The following is a 21,865-nucleotide window of genomic DNA, read 5'->3' as shown; positions in this document are numbered from 1 at the left end:
CAACCTTTGATTGGGGCTGGCTGACAGGTTCAGAAGTTCAATCCATTACCATCAAGGTGGCAGCATGGCAGCATCCAGGTAGGCATGGTGCAGGAGGAGCTTAGAGTTCTACATCTTATTCCAAAGGCATGTAGGAAAAGACTAACTCCCACATGGCTAGGAGGAGGATCTCAAAACCCACTCCCATAGTGACACACTTCTTCCAACAAGGCCACACCACCTAATAGTGCCATTCCCCGGACCAAGCATATTCAAACAACCACACCTGTTTTCCTCTCAGTACCAAGTGCTATCAGCTGACTGGCTGAGGTAGTGGTTGAGTGGTTCTTTGGGCTCTCCTGCCATTCTGCACTAAGGAGTCATGTGGGGTTCCCTAATTACCTAAAGTCCTCCAACAAAGCCCTTCCTCTGAATACTTCTATCTTCTTCCAATATCCCTATTGTTAACATTTTGTCTAAGCTCCACCCTCACTATAAAAGGGGCTGCTTGCCCCCTCCTCGCTCTCTTGCTCTTGCCTTCTTGCTCCCACTCTGTCCCCTTGCCCCTTCCTCCCTCTCTTTCTCCATATGCTCAGGACCAACCTCTCTACTTCTCTATTCCTCTCCTCTCTCTGTCTCTCGCTGTCTTTACTACCCTCTCAACTCCCCTCCCCATGCCCTGAATAAAATTTATTCTATACTATACATTTTGTGGCTGGTCCCTCAGGGGGAAGGGATGCCTCAACATGGGCCCAAGGAGGCACCTCCTTCTCCCATACCCGACTACACATCCACCAAAACATATTCCCCCTCTCTTTATCTTTTTTATAAAACACAACACCTAGCCTGGATACCAAGCTTTTTTTTTTTTTTTTTTTTTCAGAGCTGGGGACCGAACCCAGGGCCTTGCGATTGCTAGGCAAGCGCTCTACCACTGAGCTAAATCCCCAACCCCGGATACCAAGCTTTTAATACAGGGGAAACATTTGACCCCCAAATGAGAGTAGAAACTTGGAAAGTTGAGGCCTCCACGCCATGATTTTTTTTGGGGTGAGAAGGTAGAAGTCTGAGGGGTGAGGCAGGAGCTTCCAGCCTGCTGTCATCTGCTCTGAAGACACACTGAAAATGCTATTGCAGGTCATTGAACAGAGAGCACTGGATCAAGGCATATTGGCTGGCCCCTGTATTAGTCCAGAGGAATGTCAGTCTATTGAGTGGGAGTCGGGGTGGGAGGATTGATGGAATGACCACGTGACAATATTAGCATGGTGGAGCTCCACAGACGGATTGGATCAGGAAGCAGTGTAATGAGTTGGAATCAGAAGTATGTGCAACACATTCCCAGAGATGCACCTAGGTAAGCTAAACCCCACACCCAAGAAGGGACTTTTTAAATGTTTATGTAAACGTTTAAAATGTTTAAATGCATCACACCACTGACTGAAACATAGGAAGAATTCACCCTAAAGGGGCACTTTTGTTTTGTTTGTTTCAGGGACTTTTTTTTTTTTTTTTTTTTTCGGGCTGGGGACCGAACCCAGGGACTTGCGCTTCCTAGGTAGCGCTCTCCCCATCATGAGCTAAATCCCCAGCCCCTCAGGGGACTTTTTTGCATATTGTTGTTTGTTTTTGTTTTTTGAGACAGAGTTTCTCTGTGTAGCTTTGGCTGACCTGGAACTTACAGAGATTCACCTGTCTCTCTCTGCCTCCCAAGCGCTGGGATTTTGTTGTTTTTTTTTTTTTTTTGTTGGTTTTTTTTTTTGTTTGTTTTTTGTTTTTTGTTTTATTTATTACATGTAAGTTTGGCTGTCTTCAGACACACCAGAAGAGGCATCAGGTCTCATTACAGATGGTTGTGAGCCACCATGTGGTTGCTGGGATTTGAACTCAGGACCTCAGGAAGAGCAGTCAGTGCTCTTAACCTCTGAGCCATCTCTCCAGCCTGATTTTGTTGTTTTTTTAATACTTAATTTTATTTTGAAGTGTTGAAGGACCCTAGAGACTTTTGCCAACCTTACACCCACCGCCTAAGGTTAAGATTAAGCCAAGTACCAGCTTCCCGCCTTAGGCCAAGGCTAGGCCAAGTTCCATTCTTCACCCACAGTTCTCTCCAGGAGCAGGGACATTCTTGAAAACCTGCAGAGTCTGCTGACTGAGTCACCAGACCCCCTGGTCCCAGAGAGAGTTCAAATGCATGTCATGTGCTTGCTAGCCAATAGATTCAAAGGTCAATATGCTTAGCCAATAAATTTGAGCTATAACCTTGCTGATGTAACCTGTACCCTTAAAAAGTATAAAAACTGCTTGTTATAATCACTAGGGGTCACTCATGAGAGGCTGATTGAAGGTCGACCCCGACGTGCTGGAAAAATAAGCCTCTTGGGTTAGCATCGAACTCCATTCTCCTCACTTGGGGGAGTCTCCTGGTAGTTAAGACTCACTTCAAGCCTTACAGTGTGTGTGTGTGTCTGTGTGTGTGTGTGTGTGTGTGTGTGTGTGTGTGTAAGGGCTAGACTGCCAGGTAGTTCGACCTGTCTGGCATGTGTACTGAGATCTGAACTCAGATCCTCTGCAAGAGTGGTACAAGCTCAGAAGCATTCAGCCATCTTTCCAGCCCCTCACTTGTTTTCTTTAAGGGGAAAACCAAAGGGTGCACGTAAGGTATGCAAACAGTCTAACAGGCATAATCTCTGTCCCCGCCAGCGGGGACCCAGTTATTCGGGGTCCCGAAGGGGCGCTACCCTTGGGCCTAAATGGGGGGCGAGAGAAGAAGGAGACCAAGCAAAAGTTCTGTTGTCAAGGTCTCATTTATTGAGAGAAATGTAACATGCATTTAAAGCTGAGGCAGGAATAGGCGGGAACTGAAGCTTAGGGTGGGGAGTTTGGGAAGTGCCCAAGGATATAAGGTGAATCACTACACTGCAAGATATCCTCCTATAACAAAGAGGCAACAGTCTTTCGGGGCCATGTTCTTCGAAAAGGTCGAACCCTTCTCAGGAATCTGCTCAGGGACATCCGGTGTTTTGCTCAGGCTGAAACATCCTGTCATTGCTCCCAGGGTCTTCCTGGGAGAGGCTTTAGTTCAACAATCTCATGTCTGTATGGCAGTCATTTCAAGGTTGAACCTCTGTGGCAATGCAGCCCAGAGTCAAGTAGCCACCTTGAGCTATGCAGTCACAAAGCGGCCAGGCCCAAATCCAATACGGCTCACTACAAATCTCGATGCTAACAGCAAGTCTGGGGGTGCTGGTCATTGTCACAAGTAAAGCCAGTCTAGCACAGCAAGACCACAGCCCTTGGCATCAGTTGAGACAGTGTCCTCATGGCTCTATCTGATGACCTTAGAGGGATAGGATTCTTCCCACCCCTTGTAGACTTAGGCTGGGCCTGAAGTCCATGTGGATGTATCGCCTCAACTTCCCTTGGTGATATTACTCAGGAAGCTCACCTGGGTAAACATGGGGATCGAGCTGGCTAGTTTTTAGGTCAATTCCACAAGATTAGGCTGCCAGGAAGCCTGTGGGTCATTTTATTTATTAGTGGTTGATGGAGGAGGGCCCAGTTCATTGTGGGCGGGGAAACTCTGAGCCTGTAGTCCTGAGTCTTAGCTCCTGGGAAACTCCCCAAGTGAGACATGAGAACAGGGTTTGATGCAAACGCAAGAGGTTTATTTTTCCGACTCGTTGGGGTCAACCTTCAATCAGCCCCTCATGGCTAATGACTAGAAGGCAACCCCAAATGGCTATAACAAAGCAGTTTTTATACTTTTTAGGGGTACAGGCTACATCAGCAAGGTTACATTTTAAACTTATTGGCTAAGTATATTGACCTTTGAATCTATTGGCTAGCAAGCACATGACATGCATTCGAACTCTTTCTGGGACCAGAGGGTCAGGTGGCTGTCAGTACATTCTGTGGTTTTTCAAGAATGTCCCTGCTCCTCCCGAGAACTGTGGGTGGAGAATGGAATTTGGCCTGGCCTTGACTCAAGGCGGGAAGCTGGTACTTGGCCTAATCTTGACCTGAGGGGGTGGGTGTAAGACTGGCAAAAGCCCCTAGAGTCCTTCACCACCCCAAGTCACTTTGGTCTTGGTGTTTTATTACAACAATAGTAATTCTAAGATGGAAATTGGTACCAGGATAGTTGGTGTGACAGATCTTTGGTAGGAACCTTGGGCTAGAGAAGCCAGCAGGGGTTGAGAGGTTAGTGAGTTGTTCTATAGAATATAGAAGCTTGGAAGATGAGAGTGTTGAGAGCAAAGGAGATGTTGAAGTTTCAGAGATAAGTTTAAAGACTGTGTAGAGGCATTTGTTATTTTGAATCAAGAGTCTGTGGTGGGTGGTAATAATAATAATAATAATAATAATAATAATAATAATAATAATAATAATAAACAATATGCTCATCTATTTGAATGATTAATCATCAGGGAGTGGTGCTAGTTGAGAAGGATTAGGCTTGGCCTTGGGGGAAATGTGTCATTGAGCATGGGTTTCAAAAGCCCAAGCCAGGCAAAACCAGAGGCCCTCTCTTGCCCTTGGCCTGAAGATCCAGATTTAGAACTCTTAGCACCATTGTGGTGTCTCTTCACAGCAAGAGAACATTGAATAAGACAGATTCTGTGTTTTTGGTCAACTGAGACCGAAAGGTCAGTCACCATTGAGAAGAGACCAGCACACTGAATTGAAGTCCTCTCAGAGGTGTTTCCTAAGAGTCAGCACACAGAAGCTGTGTTCCAGAGGTTGTACCTCAACCTCCACCTTTAGCAGCTGAACTTGCTAGTGTAAGAATCACCCACGTGTGACTTGTTTTGAAGGCATGGAGGGTCATGAAGAGCAGCAGAGTCTTGGCACTGAGAGAGGCCAGGAGAGGCCACTGGTGAAAGTGCAGTCTAATTGCAGTAGAAGACCCCTAAGACCCCAACCCTCGGTCAGTGGTACTTACTACAAGATGCCCCCAAGTGAGACACTGAGACGCAGATCAATGCAAAAGCAAGAGGCTTATTTTCCGGCGCATCTGGGTCAACCCTCAATCAGTCCCTCAAGGCAACTGACAAGAAGGCGACCCTGAATGGTTATTACAAGCAGTTTTTATACTTTTTAGGGGCACAGGTTACATCGGCGAGGTTACAGTTCAAACTTATTGGCTAGGCATGTTGACTTTTAAATATATCGGCTAGCAAGCATCAGTCGGTACATTCTGAGAATTTTCTACTCAAGAACGTTCCTGTGGGTGGAGAATGGAACTTGGCCTGGCCTTGACCTGAGGTGGGTGGCTGTTAGGTTGGCGAAAGCCCCTAAGGTCCTTCAGACCTAACCATTTTGGAGATGCCAGTACCATGGCATGGCCACCATGGATAGTAGCAGCTGTGGAGTAGAACCATTCTGAGCTTAGGAGACAGGCTGTGTGTGCTTCAGAAAGCACAGCTGAAGAAGAAACTCAAGCCCAAGACTGATATCCAACTCTTAGTCCAGGTCAGATCACAACGATGCCTGGGCCTCAGCATTCTCTGGTCCAGTGTGTGGGCTGAGGGACCTGTAATGCCCCAGGCCTGTGCACTGAACAGGTTCTAGAAACCACCCGGTAAAGGGGTTCTTTGCTTTTGTCTCTACCTCAGATAAATGCTTTGCTCTGTTCCAAACCCAAGATTTAGTGAAAGTGGTTCTCTCCAAAGGCCACTTTGCCCCCCAACATCCATGGCAGGGCAAACATGGAGACCAGCTTCTACTCTCCACCAGAGCCTCTGTCTCTCCCTGACCCTTGGAGACAGGATCAGATGATGCTGGAGGACCTGAGGAGATCACGTACTTGGGAAGGCAGATTTCTGTGATTCCTTCAACCCAATGCAAGACACAAGGCTCTGAAGGACCCTAGGGGCTTTCACCCCCACCACCTCAGGTCAAGATTAGGCCAAGTTACATTCTCCACCCACAGTTCTCTGGAGGAGCAGGAACATTCTTGAAAAACCACAGAATGTACTGATTGTCACCTGACCCTCTGGTCCCAGGTAGAGTTTGAATGCATGTCATATGCTTGCTAGCCAATAGATTCAAAGGTCAATATGCTTAGCCAATACGTTTAAAGTGTAACCTTGCTGATGTAAACTGTACCCCTAAAAAGTATAAAAACTGCTTGTTATAGCCTTCTAGTCACTCACCAGGAGGGACTGCTTGAGGGTGGACCCCGATGCACCAGAAAAATAAACCTCTCTGGTTTGCATTGAACTCTGTTCTCTTGTCTCACTTGGGGTTGGGCAGGGTTGGGGAGGAGTTGTCTCCTGGTAGTTAAGACTCACTTCCAGCCTTACAGCTCTCCTCAGGTGCTAGCCCTAGCCCTAGTGTCATCTCACCCTGAAGGCCCCACTCTCCTACAAGCTTCCATGACTTGTAAGCAGTTCCGGCCTCCCTTGCTGGAATGATGCTGAATTTTTACTCACAAAACTCTCCAGACCTTTTTAAAAAGCACTCTGAAGGAAAACATTGTGTACTCTCATCCCTACAGTGGAGGTTTTTTTTTTTTTAATTACGTTTGTTGGTTTTTTGTTTGTTCGAGGGTTTATCTATCGGTTCCTGCTCATGTAGTTTTTATAGTTTCTGTATGAGGCTGATACAATGACTCAGCTGGTAAAGACACCACTGAGGCTGAGGACCTTGGTTTGATTCCTTAGGCCCACCGGAAGGAAGGAGAGCACTGACTCCCGAAAGTTGTCCTCTTACCTCCACACGTACAATATGGTGCCCAAAAGTGCACATACATTAATTAAATAATTTAAAAAAAATGTAATTTTCTGTGTGTTATGGGTGTTTTTGCCTATACATATTTCTATATTTTAAGTGTATGCCTGGTGCCTGTGGAGGTCAGAAGAGGGAATCAGATCCCTGGAACTGGAGTTACAGAGAGTTAAGAGTTGCCAAGCCATGTCGATGCTGGGAATCAAACCTGGGTCCTCTGGAAGAACAGCCAGTACTCAATGATGAACTATCTTTCCACTCCCGTAGACATTTTTTTTGTTGTTTTGTTTTGTTTTTGGAGACAGCTCTCACTATGTACCCCAACTACCTTGGAACTTGCTATGCAACCTCAAACTCCTAGAGAGCTACTCGCCTTTCCCTTCTAGGTTCTGGGAGTGCTAACGGTTAAAGGTGTGCACCATCAGATCTGACCAGTAGGTGTAACTTGAAAGAATTTTTAAACTGAGAAAAGGTCTCGGGAGCTGTGAGGTTCAGGTTGGCCTCGAACATAGCACACTGTCTGACTCAGTCCCTCAACTGTGGGGTTACAGATAATCATCACCACACAATGCAATTGTAAGACAGGCTAGCAGCTAGCCCCCTCGAGTATGTACAGGACATACCCAGACACCAAATTCTTAGCACAAAGGAGTTTATGACCTGGGCAGGGGAGGGGGGAAAGCAGTGATAGAGGCAGCAAAAAAAGACAAGCAGCAAGAAGACAGAAGCAAGCAAGCCGGTGCTTTGCGCAGAAGTGGGTTTTTTGTTTGTTCGTTTTTTTGGGAGAAAAAGGGTGAGTTGGTAAGTTCCCATCAAACACATTAGCCGAATAATGAGTTTTTATTATTGTACCTAGGTGTTTTGTTTCAGGTGTTTTGTTTGAATCTGTGACCAAATAAGGGAATGGGCAGAGGCAAGGGGTGGGGCAGTAGCTTTAAGAATGTAATGGGGGTGGGGTGGAGAGATGGTTCAGCTGTTAAGAGCACTGGCTGCTCTTCCAGAGGTCCTGAGTTCAATTCCCAGCAACCACATGGTGGCTCACAACCATCTGTAATGGGATCTGATGCCCTCTCCTGGTGTGTCTGAAGATAGCAACAGTGTATTCACATAAATAAAATAAATAAATAAATCTTTTAAAAAATGTAAACTGGGGTTGGGGATTTATTGCAGAGCGCTTGCTAGCAAGCGTAAGGCCCTGTTCGGGTCCCCAAAAAAAAAAAAAAAAAAAAAAAAGAAGTAGCAACAAGGGGTTGGGGATTGAGCTCAGAGGTGAGGTGCTTGCCTAACAAGCGAAAGGCCCTGGGATGCCAAACAAAAAAAAAAAAAAAAAAAAAAAAAAAAAAAAAAAAAAAAAAAAATGTAAACTGATGGTTTGTAGCAAGGGCGAAGGAAAGGGGAGAATGGGTAAAACCTGTTGGCACTATTTTTGTCATTTTCCTGCTTATTAGAGCCCTTCGCTATGTATGTGTATGTGTATGCATGCATGCATGTATGTGTATGTATAAGTATATAACATTTTAAACATAATCTGTTATTTTGTCTTTTTGATGTTGTTGTTGTTGTTGTTATTTTGTTTTTTTTTTTTCCTTCGGAGCTGAGGACCGAACCCAGGGCCTTGTGCTTGCTAGGCAAGTGTTCTACCACTGAGCTAAATCCCCAACCCCCATAATTTTTTTTTTTCTTTTTTCTTTTTTCCGGAGCTGAGGACTGAACCCAGGGCCTTGCGCTTGCTAGGCAAGCGCTCTACCACTGAGCTAAGTCCCCAAACCCCCCAACCCCCATAATTTAAAATTTTAATTTAAATATATATGCATTTATTTAAGAGCTGGCAAGATGGCTCAGTAAGTAAAGACTTGCCACCAAGCCTGAGAACCTGGGTTCAATCCCTAAAAGTCACCTGCGGAAGGGGCAAACCAACTCCCACGAGATGTCCTCTGACTTCCACACATGTACTGTGGCATGCATGTGTAAACATACAACATATGAAATTAAGAATATGTAAATAAGGGGGCTGGAGAGATGGCTCAGTGGTTAAGAGCACTGACTGCTCTTCCTAGAGGTCATGAGTTCAAATCCCAGCAGCCACATGGTTGTTCACAACCATCTATAATGGGATCCATTGCTCTCTTCTGGTGTGTCTGGAGACAGCTATAGTGTACTTATATATAATAAATAAATAAATCTTAAAAAATACATAATTACACTACCTAAAGACTATACATGGACTGACCCTGGACTCTGACCTCATAGGTAGCAATGAATATCCTAGTAAGAGCACCAGTGGAAGGGAAGCCCTGGGTCCTGCTAAGACTGAACCCCAGTGAACTAGACTGTTGGGGGAGGGCGGCAATGGGGGAGGGGGGGGGAACACCCATAAGGAAGGGGAGGGGGTAGGGGGATGTTTACCCGGAAACCTGGAAAGGGAATAACACTCGAAATGTATATAAGAAATACTCAAGTTAATAAAAAAAATACATAATTAAATAAAACTTTAGCAAACATTAAGTAATCAAAAGGCGATGGATTTGAAGAAAACTTTTAGGGAAAATAACAACACGCTGGTATGTGTGTGTAGAATTCATCAAAGGCGGTGTTTGAATAAAAGGACCAGCAGGCTGTAGGTGCTAAGCAGGGCTGTCATCTTTCTCCCTTTTCAAGCCATTTTCTCCTCCAGGATCAAATCTCCACTGATAATAGGAGACCTGGGGAACAATGACATAGCTTCCTCAGCTCCGACAGCAGCCAGTAGATATGGCTTCTGTCCCTCACTCGTTGCCTCTTATCCAGAACCCAGTGCCTGGGCTAAATCTGTATCCACATTTCATAACTAGAGCCCAATGTAGGCTAGAATGGACCAGCTTCTTCTGCAGGGTTTGAAACTGAGAACACCATGAAAATACCAGTCAGAGTCCCCATGTTTCATGGCCTGTAAAACATGGTTTTGCTATCTCTCAGGACTGTGAACTCCAGCACATGGGCTTGGTCAATTTGAGGCTAGATCTAGACACTTGGAGGAGGCACGCATTCCAGATTTCTGGCTTTTGCTGGGTTTAGTTTCCTTTTTAAATCATTCAGATATCTTTAGAGCCACAACGGCTGGTATTGAGGCAACAGACGCCTTTCCATGAGCTTTATAAGCCTGAATGTGCAGGCCAGGCACTTGCCAACCCCTGAGCAGGGAAAGGTCAGTCCCACCCAAGCTACTCCAGACCTGAGAAAGAGGCTTTCCAAAGAGAAATGGAGTTACTGTTAGCAGAACTGGAAGTGGCTCTGGGATAGGCGGCCCCTACTCCATACCCCGACAACAGTCTCAGTATCCTGAAGGACCTTGTGTTTTGGCCTCAACTGTGTACTGTGTTAATACTCCTCCATCTGGCTACCTAATCCATGACGTACTTTCCGGGCACCCTGCCTGTGACAGGCTCTTTTCCCTCCAGTTTCCAGCAGGACTACCCAGGAAGTTGGCTCTAGCCCAAATCTGAGCCACCTGTTCCAATCTGCTTCCCCACTGTGCTCTTTGCAGAGCCGTGTCTGTGCTGATTGGTATAGTCTTGAGGACAGGGGACCTGGAAAGATGTAGCAAGAAAGTCTTGGGTAGAGGTACGAACATAGCTCCTAGTAGTTGAGCCCAAGTTCTCACTAATCTTGCAGGTTCCAGTGGGATGGTTGGGGCTGCAGTGCTTCAAGATAGCCAAACCCCAAGACTGTGTTGTCATAGGACTAGGAACTATCCTACTTCAACTGGGGGATGGGGTGGTAGCAAGCCACAGAAATAGAAGTGGATCAACATGGATCTACGTGGTGGTTGGCTCCTTGTGGTTTCTAGGGACAGCATTTCTCTCCTTTCTTTGCTCAACTGCCTTAAAAATATTGGATGGGAAGTAGGGCCTCCCATTGTGAGCTTCCTCAGCCTGCTGTGGCTTGGCAGACCTTACACAGTGATAGCCTTTCCCCTTTCTTTGTTTCTAGTTGGAAAGATACCATAGATTTAATTATCCAGACAGGATATAAGAAAATCCTTTTTCTCTATGTCCAGCCTCAACCAAGTGGAGAGAGAGAGCAGCTTTCTCTTATGCAAGGAGAAGCTGATCAAGTGCTGACCCTGACAAGGAAAAGCCCAGTATTATTGAGCTCCTGCCCCACTGGAAAGCCCCTCACAGGTTTGAGGCATGGATGAAGTCAGACGTAGGGCAGGGCTATGGTGTGTTTTCAACTCAGCTAACCGTGCAACGGGGTCGCTCTGAAGAGACACCATGACCATAGTAAATCTTTTAAAAGAAAGCCATTTAATTGGGGCTTGCTTACGGATTGAGAAGTTTAGTCCATTATCACCTTGGAGGGATGCACGGTGGCACACAGGCCTACGTGCTGATGGAGATATAGTTGAGACTACTACATCTAGATCAGGCTGAGAGAGAACACTGGGACTGGCTTGGGCATTTGAAACTTTAAAGCCCACCCCTAGTGGCACACCTACTCCAACAAGGCCACACCTCCTAATACTGCCTCTTACTGGTGACTAAACATTCAAATCCATGAGCCTATGGGAGCCGTCCCTATTCAAACCACCATCTAATTCTTCCTGCATTCGTCTGGCTCTACATTCCCGTGTGGACTGAAATTGAACATCTAGCTGTCTTCTGTCCAAAGATACCACATTATGTTGCCTTGCCCATTTTTTGTACCCATATTTCCAGCTAATACCTGCAAGCCAACTGGACGAAGGTCTGGATAGTTCTGGACATGACCTACGGAAATTCCTAGGCACATTTACAATGAGCGTGAGGCAAGAGTGAGCCTGCCGTCTGCCCAGCTTAAGGGGAAAGTAGAAATGGGGTGAGGGCAGGAAGTATATCTCTTAAAACCCCTGCCCTCCACTGAAGACAGAGATCTTACACACTCTACAAACTGGAGAGGCCTGGTGTCCTTCCAAGCTAATGATGAGGTGTACAGTGGCTGCATGGGAGGCTTCTGGTACTGACCTCCAGCTCAGTTATTGCTCAGGTTCAGGATGACTAGGATAAGGGCTCTGTGGTGTGGAAACACCACAGTCTACACACGCAGCAGGTAGGACCCAGAGAACACTGCAGTCCACTGTTTCCTTTCCCAGCTAAGGTCACCTCGAATGACAGTAAGGGTGAGGTTCACCTTCCCTTTTCAGTGCACAGTTGTTCCTAAACAGCAGAAGTCTGGTTCTGGCTTCACCTCCTAGTTAGGGCAAGAAGGCCTAGCCAGGTGTCCTTTGGCCCTGAAAGCTGTGAGGGTTGGGTGACTGTGCAGGGGTGAGACTGTAGTGATCCTTCCCTTCCCCCTGTGCAAAGCCATTGCAGAATGAGTGAACTGTCTCTGCTTGGTCGTTTTGTGTTTTTGAGACTGATCTCAAGTAGTCAAGGATGACCTTTGACCTTGCTGATCCATCCTCCCAAGCGGTGGGATTACAGATTTAGGCCACCATTACTGACTTGATTTTACTTTTTATCTTGTTTTAATTTTGAGGGTCTCACTAAATTGCCCAGGTTGACCCTGAACTCATTTGGTAGCCCAGACAGGCTATTCCTCCCCCCACCCCTGCTTTTAAGAGATTCATTTATTTTTTTTAATAAGTGCTCTATCTGTGTGTGCACCCTCGTACCATCAGATCCCATTATAGATGTGGTTGCTGGGAATTGAACTCAGGACCTAAAGAAGAACAGCCAGGGCTCTTAATCGCTGAGCCATCTCTCCAGCCCAGGCAGGGAATCTCTTAAGCAGCTTTGATTCTATAGGCATGCACCACCTGACTTAGGGTGGCTTTTTGTGGGGTCGTTTTCATGGTCCTGTCCTGAGCCTCTTCACGGGCCAATCCAGAAGGAATCGATGAGACAGAGGAGATCGGTCTGACCTGCAACTTCTCTTCAGGAGTGCAGAAAAAGTCAATTTTCACCAAGTCAAAGCCTCTCCTCAGTGGACACCATCTACTCCAAAGATCCAGGAGCTGGCTGTGAAGTTACATTTCAGTCCTTTTGCCCATCCTTTTGGTCAGAGCGAGCGGGATGCTCTTGCTGGCCACGAGGGGCCAGCATCGGATACCGGGATTGTCCAGAGTACTTATCAATTGTGGCATGGGCTGCCTGTGGTAGGTAGACTATCTCACACCCGTGGGAAGCGGCCCAGAGAGAGTTAAGGGGGCGGGACGTGGGGCAGCCCCGCCTTTGCCGCTGGGTCCGAGAGCGCACCGGGCGTGGGCGTGAGGCGGGTTGGAGCGGGTGGCGCGGAGGGCGCTGCGTGGGGCGAGCGCGGCAGCGGCAGCGGCGGCGCGGCCGCGTGACCCTCCGCCGCGCCCCGTGCGCTCGCGAGCCCGCGCCCGCCGCGCCGGCCCAGCCGCAGGATGCGCGCTCCGCCGCTGCTGCTGCTGCTGGCTGCCTGCGCGCCACCGTCAGGCGCCGCTGTGGACCCGACGCCGCCGGGCTGGGAGCCGGCCCCGACGCACCCTGGTGCCCCTACAAGGTGCTGTCCGAGGGCCCAGAGGCGGGCGGTGGGCGCCTGTGCTTTCGCAGCCCCGTTCGGGGATTCCGCTGCCAGACGCCGGGCTGCGTAACGCTGGCCTCGGCGGGTGGCTCGCTGCGCGCCCACGTCCTGCGCAATCGCAGCGTGCTGCTGCAGTGGCGCCTGGCTCCTGCCGAGGCGCGCCGCGTGCGCGTCTTCGCGCTCAACTGCTCGTGGCGCGGCACCTATACGCGCTTCCCGTGCGATCGCGTGCTTTTGGGTGCCTCCTGCCGCGACTACCTGCTGCCCGATGTGCACGACAGCGTGCGCTACCGCCTGTGCCTGCAGCCGCTGCCGCTGCCGCTGCCGCTGCGCGCCGAGCTCGCCGCCGCCCCTCCAGAGCTGGCCGAGTGCGTGGAGTTCACCGCTGAACCGGCAGCTATGCAGGAGATCGTGGTGGCCATGACAGCGGTGGGCGGCTCCATCTGTGTCATGCTGGTGGTCATCTGCCTGCTGGTGGCCTACATCACCGAGAACCTCATGCACCCGACCTTCCGGCGACCCAGTCTGCGCAGGCAGCCCTGAAGCGCAAGGCGACCCGCCCACCTGGGTTCCATCTGCCAAGTGCGCTGAGACCCTAAGGCTCTCTCTCTCTGCTTTTCTCTCATTCTCTCTCCCTCTTTAGGATCCCCATGGAGGGCCTAATGGAAACTAGCCCATGCAGGGACCTTGGCATCATCCCACGACCTTGCCAGCCCCAGATGGGTATCTGCCTTCCAGACTCAGGCCTCAGACTGGTCCATAGGCCTGGGCTAGAGTGTCAGTGGCAGCCAGGGGTCTTCTCCATCTCCAGAGGCCTTTATAGGGCCGGCCAGAATATACAGTCCCTTCTGGCAATAACCACTGGCACCCAGGATCACGAACCTGAACTTTCATCCTGTGCCAGGTTGTCAAAGCTTGGTCGTGATTGTTGCTTGGTCACTTTTTGTGCTTTGCAGATTGGGAGGAGTGACCTCTGGAGCCTGTACCCACCCCACCTTATCCCAGTGGGCTTAGGTTAGCTTTGTGCCTTAGTATCTCTGACCCACTGCAGGAGCCACCCATCATCCCTCAGCTGTCCATGGGGATTGGGGCCCTGTGGCCAGCTGGCTTATGCATGCATCTGGTCAGAGTCCCATTGAGGACACACCATCTTTGAGACTTTCAGGAGCCTGGGGCAAGGGTTTCTCAGGCCCTGTTTTGTCTTCCTTTGTGGGTGTCCGAGAAGCCAAGAGCCATGATGTAGCTCAGCAGGCTGGGCCCAGTGTCCAGCTGCTGCATCCAGGGGTGAGTGTCCTCCACCTTAGGAGGCTGGGGATTCACCCTTTCCTTTTGCTTGTACTGCCTTGATTATGATTTTCCCAGGGCGGTGGTGGAGGTTGGGAAGACAGCTGAGGGATCCTGAGGGCTGAAGGAAAGCTGCCCAGCCAAACCCTTAACTGTGGTCTGGATCCCAAGCCTCAACCAACCTAAGAAACCTCAGTGGCCACAGTACTACTTTACTAGCCCAGTTCTCACACTACCGCCTGAGATCTGACCCCAGTGATGTTGCCCCTCCTTCTACATGGGCAGAGGCTGGTCTTGCCTACCTCCTGGTAGACACGGGCACCTTGTGATATTGGGAAGAGTAAGGTATTGCCCCTGTGTCTCTGAGCCTGGGCTCTGACCACTGGACTTAACCCTGGCAATTTTTCCTCCTACTCTCAACCCCAGCGACCATGATGACCTGAGCCCTGGCTGGCAGCACCCGTGCCCTACCTCTCTGTCTTTGCTCTGCCCGTTCCCTATGAGGCACTGGTCAGTTGCCAGCATCTAAATGTCCATCACTCTCAGACCAAAAACACTGTCTTGTGTGTTTATTTGGGATGTTGGAGGGGAGGCTTGGGTGAGAGAAGGGAAGGTTGATTCAGTTCCTCCAAGAACCTCAAGCATTAGTCCAGTGGCTGGCCTTGAAGCTCTTCTTACTGGGGATGGGATATCAGCCCCAGGCAATATTCATTGGAATGCTGACTTTATAGTTCTGGCAGGAGGATAGGCAGGGTATCCATAGCTTGCTTGTCCACCCTCAGACCTTGGGATAGTATCTCTTTCTAGACCAGCTGTGTTGTGCGGGGGTTGAAGAGGTGGAACTAGCAGTGGTTAGAAATAGCCTCAACACACAATAATGACCCCTTTGAGCTGTGACAAGCAACAGTTAGGCAGCTCTAAGAGGGGGTACCCTCCCCAGCATGGGGCTTCCCTCTGCAGTGTTAGAGTTGGGGGGTAGGAGTAGGCAGAGAATGAACCTGGGCTACTGTGTGAGCCTCTCACTCTCCACGCCTAGAATGTCCTTGGGAATCTTATGCTCCTGTGACCCTGAAAACCGCAAAAGTACAAGACAGGGATGAGCCAGGTCTGATAAGTGACTCATCTAGAGGGGGTGGGAGGAAGGTTGGGGGTGTAGTGATGGACTTGTCTGAGGGGTGGAGGACATAGTAGGTTGTCTAGACAGCCAGAGCAGAAATGGGAGAGGTTTGCAGTCCAGCTTTTCTCCCACTGCTGTTCGTTGGGGGGAATCTAGGCTGTTTATGAGGTGTGTTCTGATGTCTTCAACCTTCATGGGCAGGAGCTGGCGCTCTGGAAGTACCTTGGCTGAAGTACCCTAGCTCCCCAGGCACAGTCTGATTCTAGAGCTAGGACCATGCGGCCTCTTCTGGTGCCAAAGCTCTGAGACCTCCTTAGGTCCTCAACATGATTCAACTGTAGTTTAGTTGTTAGATTGCTTTCCTAGCAATCTCCAGCGCCATATAAAGTGATCATTGTGGTAGATACTTGTAACCCCAGCACTCAGGACATGGAGGCTTGGGGATGAGAAGTTCAAAGTCTTTCTCAGTTGAGTTAAAGTCTAGGAAAGGAAACACAAACAACAGAAATCCCCAACTTACTAGACCAGATATATGGAGAGAATACATTGTATCCACTTAGTTACTGTTCAGGTTTCCATGACTATGCCCCAGACAGAGCTATGTGATAGCCCAACCCTGTTCAAGTGTGTGGCCCTTCTTAAAATTTTCAGTATGATTTCCAGGGGTGTTTTATCCTCTTATCCAAAACAAAACCTTCTAATCTGCCTACCTTTAAAAACCTAGTCATAGCATATAATTACCTTAGCCTACCAGAATGACCCATAGCCATTTTTCCTTGGCTGACCAGAAGCTACTCAAAGCTCACTTACTGAAACGAGGACAGTAACATACCCTTTCAGAAAACACGGTGTAAGCCTACTGGTCATTGTGCCTAGTGTGACTGAGGAAATGTTTGCTTTTGAGACAGGGTCTTAGTGTAAAGTCCTGACTGCCCTGGAGCTTGCTATGTAGACCAGGCTGGCCTTGAACTTCCAGAGATCTGGTGCCTCCCCATGGCTGAGATTAGAGGTATGGAATTAAACCACCTGAGTGCTTGTGTACCACCCCTCCTACCTGCCTTTTGCATCTTCCTTCACCTTTTCCCATTTTTCCCTCCCTGACTGCCTATCTTGTTTTTTTGTTTTGTTTTGTTTTGTTTTGTTTTGTTTTGAGACAGTCTCTTCCAGCCTTGAATAGCTTCCAACTCATAGTCAAAGATCAGCTTGAACTCTGATCCTCCTTCCTTGACCTCCCAGGTGCTGAAGTCATTGATGGACCACCAGTCTTGATTTTTATAGAGTACTGGATATCAAGTCTAAGGTTTTATGTGTGCTAGGTAAGCAGTCTACCAAATGAGCTACATCCTCATCCCTATTTTGAAGGTTCCAATTACATCTTCAGGGTCTCTGATCTGCTCTGAAACACAGTTTACCACGAATCCTATCCGGTACCTTTTTAGAAATCAGATAAAACAACATGCAGCATAAAAGAGCAAATTTTTTAAAAGATTTATTTATTCATTATATATAAGTACACTGTAGCTGTCCTCAGACACACCAGAAGAGGGTGTCAGATCTCATTACAAATGGTTGTGAGCCACCATGTGGTTGCTAGGACTTGAACTCAGGACCTCTGGAAGAGCAGTCAGTGCTCTCAACCTCTGAGCCATCTCGCCAGCCCATAAAAGAGCAAACTGATAAAATTTATAAAAATTTTAAGCAAGCTTCTGGGTTCAAACCCATAATCCCAGCAGTTGGAAGGCTGAGGCAGGACTATTAGAAGTTCAAGGGCAGGCTGGAGAGTTAAGAGCACTGACTCCTCTTCCAGAGGGCCTGAGTTCAAATCCCAGCAACCACAAGGTGACTTCCTCTTCTGGTGTGTCTGAAGACAGCTACAGTGTATTTATAATAAATAAATAAAATAAATAAATAAATCTTTTAAAAAAAATTCAAGGCCAGTCTTGCCTACATGAGAATGTCTCAAAACCGAAACAGAAGTTGGTGACCAGGTGTGTCAAGCTTGCTGACCTGAGTTGAGTCCTGGGACTCACAAGGTGGAGTGAGGACACCAACTCCTAGAGTTTGTGGTCAGACCTCTATATGTACATGGCCCATGAGCACACACACAGAATAAAGGAATGTAAAAACAGTACTTTATGATTCTGCCTCTTGCTAAGCATGGTGGTATATTCACATAATCTCATCACTGAGCAAGCAGATTCAAGCAAGAGGCTTGTGACCAGCCAGGATTACAGAGGAAGACCCTGTCTGTGTTAGGGATGGAACTCAGGTCCTTGTAGGTGTTTGGCAAGAGCTCCTACCACTGAAGCTGTGCCCCATCCTCTCAGCAGTTTTTTTCTTCCATCCCCCTCCCCTTTTTTTTTTTTTTTTTTTTAGAGACAGGGTCTCACTATAAAGTCCTAGTTATGCTGGAACTTGCTATCTTGCTATATAGACTAGACTGGTCTTTGACTGACAGAGATCTGCCTGCCTCTGCCTCCAGAATGCTGGGGCTAAAGGTGTGTGTACCACCATAGCCTCTCCCCTTGACTTTTTCTTAACCCAAATGTGAAGAATTTGCACACACACATACACACAGAGGCTGGGCGTGGTGGCAGGAGGCTGAGGCAGGAGGATTATAAACCTGAAGGTAGCTTGGGCTTAACAGTGAGGCATTGCCCCCCAAAAGTCAAAACTCAAAACAAAATGAAAAATCCCATTTCTACTTCACCCCCAGGTATTAGCTCAATAGAAAATGAAAGTGTTTGTATGCACAGTTCACACTTGGATGCTCATGGCACGAATGTGAGGTGTCTGTAAGAGCCCCAGACTAGAAACAGCCCAAGTACCCATCTGCAGGTTGTTGATCAACGTGTGGTATGGCCAAAAAAAAAAATGGAAAGTAATCAGCAATAGACATCAGGAAAACTGGTGATAAGGAACACAGTGGCTCACACCTTTAATCCCAGCACTTGGGGAGCAGAGGCAGGTGGATCACTGAGTTTGAGGTCATCCTGGTCTACAGAGAAAGTTCCAGGACTGCCAGGGCTACACAGAGAAATCCTGTCTCAAAAAAAAAAAAATTTGCCCTAGATGTTGGAGAGTTAGCTCACCATTCAAGAGCACTGGGTGCTCTTCCAGAAGATCTGGGTTAGATTCCCAGCACCCACACAGTGTGGCTCACAACCAGCTATATCTATAGTCCCAGGGGGATCTGATGCCCCTGACATCGCCTAACAAAAATAAACACCTACATACATAAAAAAGGTTTTCAGCTTAGGTTTCTCACCTTCTGCCTTGAAACAGGTATCAGTGGGAGGAAAGTCCAGCTCTGCAGTCTTGGCAGTGTGAATACTCGTATGCACAAGGCTGTGATATCACTTAGGCCCCTTCCCCTCCCATATGATGATCTGGGAGCACTTGAGGGCTTGTACAGAGACAGTAAGTTTTGTTTTGCTTTGTTTTGGAGATAAGGGTTCATGTAGCCTAGGCTGGCCTCAAGCTTTGTATAGCTGAAATTGATCCTAAACTGATTCTCTTGCCCTCACGACTTAAGTACTGAGATTATAAACATTGTCTTAGCCAGATTGGGACAGCAGGCCCATGCATACTGGAAAGGGGATGGGATACAGCTAAGTGGTAGAATTGTTCAGCATGTGTAAGGCCGGCCCTAGGTTTCATGTGTGTGGTATGTATATGTATCATATATGTGCACGTGTGTGTATGTATGTATGTATGTATGTATGAATGTATGTATGTACGTACTCTTTTAGGGCTCAGAGTCTATAAACATATAGCTCCAAAAAGAACAGAGACATAAGGGCAAGTTGAATGTGTTGTGGTGCTGGGAGCAGGCACAGGAGAGTAGACTAAGGAAGCAGGACAGGAAGCCTTTCTGAAGGAAAGGACATCAGTTCAAGCTCAATTAGTGACTAAAGTGACTGAGACAGAGCTGGACAAGCAGGACAGGTGAAGTAATGTCTGCAAAAGAAATGACGGATGGGAGCAGCATATGCATTAGAGAGCAAGGCACGTGTGTAGCTGGTCTGCCTGCTGGGTTCTAGGACAGAGGAGAGACTGGTGTCAGGACATCATGAATATCAGGCTGATGTGTAATGAGTGCATTGGAAAGCCAGAGATGTTTTCACATTCACTGTGTAAACGGGTCTTTATTACGTGTGACTGCAAATGAAAAGGGATCTGCATCATAATCTAAAGAGAATCTTCAAGGTATGAAAGCATTGTGTAAAACGGCTTGCTATTTTAGAACAGTAACCAGTTCTCTTAACTCCCTGCCAGCACTCCCCCACCCCCAGTTTCCAGCCCAGCCCTTTCAAACGTTCCTTTCAACCATTTCTCCCTCAGTTCTCCAACAGTCAGCTTAAACAATCCCTTCTCCCCGTTCTTTCAGTACCAGCAGCTCCAAACTATATCAACTGTTGTAGCCTATCTGCTCAGTTCAGTTTCTTCTGGCTCAACTATTTCCTAACAATATCTTCTGCACCAACTGCCTTCTCTTCTCTGCTAGCCAGATCCCTCCTTTCTCTGCCTCAGCTGGCTTTTTTTTTTTTTTTTTTAATAACTTATCCCGTTCCCAGAATCCAAGAGGCAACCAACACTGAAGGTCATATGGCCAAGCAGTTCTAACAGCTAAGAATTATTAAATGGCCAGTTGGCAGCAACTGGGTATCCTTTAAAGGGCCAGGCACACAGGATGAATCACACTACAGCATTCAGAGCACGCTTAATTTTCTTCTCAAAGGACTGTCCAGTTTTACTTTCACCTCCTGTTTGATAAATGTTCCTTGCACGTTGGCCCCACATAAATACTTTTTATTAGTTTTTTGGGGACAACCTCTACCAGCTAGGTGTAGTGGTGCAGGTCTTTAATTCCAGCACTTGGGAGGCATAATGCAGGCAGATCTCCGAGTTTGAGGCCAGCCTGATCTACATGTGGATTTCCAAGATAGAGCTATTTAGTAAGACCCTGTCTTGAAACACCAAAGACAAAAAAACCAACTAAACAAAACCCAGAATAAGAAAACAAAAAATAAAGGTATTCACTACCACCCCTGGCCACAGAATTTTATAATAATACATATGGTAAAAATGGGGGAAATGTCTTCATTGGCTCCTCAAATCCTCAAATCCTACAAAAACACATGCTACTTTATACTGTTCCCTTGGCCACATCAGAGGGGCACCTAAGGGTTTTAGCACCTAGTTTATAACAGGACCCCAAACTTTAGCACATCGCACATGATGCTATGTTAGAGACACCATTCTGCACTTAAAACCCAGCACATGGGTTGAAGAGATGGCTTAGTAGTTAAGAGCACTGACTGCTCTTCCAGAGGCCCTGAATTCAATTCCCAGCAACCACATGGTGGCTCACAACCATCTGTAATGAGATCTGATGCCCTCTTCTGGTGTGTCTGAAGACAGCAACAGTGTGTTTACATACATAAAATAAATGAATCTTTTTTTTTTTTTTTTTTTTTTTTTTTTTTTTTTCCGGGGCTGGGGACCGAACCCAGGGCCTTGCGCTTGCTAGGCAAGCGCTCTACCACTGAGCTAAATCCCCAACCCCATAAATAAATCTTAAAAAAAAAAAAAAAACCCAACACATAGGCCTCAACAGCTACAATGTTCTCACATAAAATAAATCTTCGAAACAAACTAAAAGCCCAGCACATAGGCCTCAACACCTGCCAAATTAGAAACAAAGACATAGCCTATAAGTCCCCAAGTAAAAAGTTCCTAAATGTACTGATCTTGCTTTTTGGCTTCTGTAGTTCTATTTCTTGCTATCTGAAGTATGCCGGTCAAGATGGTTTTTGTACATAAAGACAAAGAGTTGTAAGGCTTAAGATTACATGATTTGGGCAAGTTCTCTGTGCAGCTACCAGGCAAAAATAAAGACTTTCTTTTGGGCTTTAAGAGTGTCCCATGTGATGATCTCTGTGGGCTTCTCAATATTTTTCCCAGCAACCACATGGTGGCTCACACCATCTGTAATGAGATCTGATACCCTCTTCTGGTGTGTCTGAAGACAGCTACAGTGTATCATATACATAAAATAATTCTTCGAAACAAAACACAAACTGCGTTTTTGTTTTAATCCCAGGTGTGCGATATGAAGCCGAGTCAGACTGTCCACAACAGATAACTGTGATCTGCCTGGTGCTCTAGCAGGGGAGTTATTTTGCCTGCTGCAGATAGTTTCTGCGATTGTGCTATGTTTGGAATTCTGGAGATTTTTCAAAG

The 21,865-nt window shown here is 47.3% G+C and overlaps 2 protein-coding genes across 2 annotated transcripts in view; both read left to right on the top strand.

The window, feature by feature from the left end:
• LOC116891772 (ubiquitin-conjugating enzyme E2 R2) overlaps positions 1 to 21,865 on the top strand; it is a 618,378-nt gene that overhangs the window by 40,381 nt on the left and 556,132 nt on the right. The gene's annotated exons all lie outside the window — the stretch shown is intronic.
• Positions 13,077 to 15,056, top strand: Fndc10 (fibronectin type III domain containing 10). The gene is given in 2 exon segments (XM_032892950.1): positions 13,077 to 13,166; positions 13,169 to 15,056. Coding segments are annotated over 2 exon segments (681 nt in total). The 5' UTR covers positions 13,077 to 13,078; the 3' UTR covers positions 13,762 to 15,056.

The sequence above is a fragment of the Rattus rattus genome, chromosome 1 (assembly GCF_011064425.1).
Source record: "Rattus rattus isolate New Zealand chromosome 1, Rrattus_CSIRO_v1, whole genome shotgun sequence".
Classification (NCBI taxonomy): domain Eukaryota; kingdom Metazoa; phylum Chordata; class Mammalia; order Rodentia; family Muridae; genus Rattus; species Rattus rattus.
This window is presented reverse-complemented; position numbering and strand designations above follow the sequence as displayed.